Source organism: Capsicum annuum, chromosome 8 (genome assembly GCF_002878395.1).
Source record: "Capsicum annuum cultivar UCD-10X-F1 chromosome 8, UCD10Xv1.1, whole genome shotgun sequence".
Lineage (NCBI taxonomy): Eukaryota > Viridiplantae > Streptophyta > Magnoliopsida > Solanales > Solanaceae > Capsicum > Capsicum annuum.
Window position 1 is genome coordinate 137,719,211 of NC_061118.1, and position 1,953 is coordinate 137,721,163.

Below are 1,953 nucleotides of genomic sequence, written 5' to 3' on the forward strand. Positions count from 1 at the left end.
CATTAGTTAAGAAAAATAATTAATAATATATCTAATTTACCATAGTACCCCTATTAAATGATGTTTACATTTTAATTTAAAGAAAAAGTAATTAATTCAAAGGGTAAAACATGAAAAAAAAAATTATCTCTTCTTGATAAATAAAAAAATAAGTAAAATGAAAAATTAAATTAAGAAATTTGAGACAGAGAAAATATTAAACAAATGTTATACTAGCCCTTTTTCTAAGTTTGGAGGTTTCCATTACCACCTTGGAAAATTATGTACCATGGAAACATCAAGTTAGCCTAAAAATCCAGGAAGATACATGAGAGAACTTTTAGAAGTAAATTTACATAGGCATTTGAAAATTATAAAAGACAGTAAGGTCACAATAGTTAATCAATAATAACCAGAAAATTATGAGAAATAAAATCGTGGCAAATAGACAAACAACAACCTTGGTGTTGGTGATTTCCCAAATAATAATTGTGCCAGATAAAATTAAATTAATCAGAGAGTTTATGTTATATTATATGATAATCAACTTAATATTTCCAAGTATAAATGTATTACAATATTACGACCGTTCATCATACTAACTTACAGCACTTCCAATATTAAATTACACATATAAAAATATAATTTGCTGCACTACAATGGAGTGAAATTTCAACAAAGATTTTATCACAAAAATTTATCATATAAAGAACATACGAAATTAGATAGAAATTTATTAATAGCACTTCCGATATATATACTAAAAAAGTAAAACAAACTAACAGCTTCCTGCACCATTTTTCTCCTTATCAGCGTACTTTTGAAGATTTTCACCGTCCAATTTGCCAAACCTAAAGTCATCATGCATTTCAACACCCATACTCACATAAAAATCATATGACTTTTTATTCCAAACTGCTACAATTCCCTCCACCGCAGCAAACCCATTGTTCGCAGCGATAGACGCAACAGTTCCAAACAACAATTTTCCCATTCCCAATTTTCTATAGCTTTCCCTGAAGTAAAGACTGTCGAAATGGATCCCCGGTTTGTCGTTCCCGAAGAGTGAATAACTAGCAAAAAAGTAAGCATATCCCGCGATGAACACATCACGTTTATCGGTTCCATCATCATATTTGGACCGAAACTCCTCAACTTGTCCTTCCACGACAGGAAATTTAAGGTCGAGCGCTGTAAAGACGGGTTTGAACCCTTCGTCCTTGTTATTTTTGGGTTCAGTAAAAGCGGTCGGGGAGACTTCGAGTAGAAGTAGGGTTGGTCCGTAGAAAAGGGGAAGAGGATTTTCTTTAAAGAACAAGTCCGATAAGGAGGACTCTGTTGCTTTGAATAAATGAAATTGGTTATGGTATGCGTGGATTTGGTAAAACAACTGGTATGCATGGTGCAGATCAGATTTTGTAGCAAGGCGGACTCTTGTATATATCTTTCCGGTGATCGTAACATTGTCGTTTTCCGGTGAGAGATTAGTGGTTTTTTCAGATAGAGTTGGTGGTTGAGGAGCAGAAGCCATGGTATGGTCAATTAGATTTAGGCAAGGAAATATTGTTGAAAGGACTAAAAAGAAGGTTTTTTGTAATGGGATATTGTATGGAAAATATTAAGGATCATAATGCTTATTTATAGGGGAGAACTGGATCCTTTTTTTTATATATAATTCTTCATTTCGTCAGTGAGGTTGATGGAGATCAACTCAAGTGACAAGTGTCCATACGTACTATCGCTAGCGGCGGCTGAAGGGTCAAGCAATTGGGTTGGTCCCAACTCAAGATTGTAAAAGTAGGTGAGATAGATCAATTTTTGCCCCTCTATTAAAGTTTAGTCCTCCTTTTAGAGAAATTTTATCCTAGGCCTCACATTCCAAGTAATACGTGTGTGAGGCCTTTATTTTTGGACACTTGTGTTTATTTGGCCCCATCACTAAATACAATGCAGTTTCATGAAAATTCTTTTTTT

At 33.8% G+C, this 1,953-nt stretch overlaps 1 protein-coding gene across 1 annotated transcript; it reads right to left on the bottom strand.

Annotated features, from left to right (window-relative positions):
- Positions 1-508: 508 nt before the first annotated feature.
- Positions 509-1,565, bottom strand: LOC107839132 (tyramine N-feruloyltransferase 4/11-like). The gene is given in 1 exon segment (NM_001324563.1): positions 509-1,565. A coding segment is annotated over 1 exon segment (753 nt). The 5' UTR covers positions 1,511-1,565; the 3' UTR covers positions 509-757.
- Between the last annotated feature and the right edge of the window lie 388 nt (positions 1,566-1,953).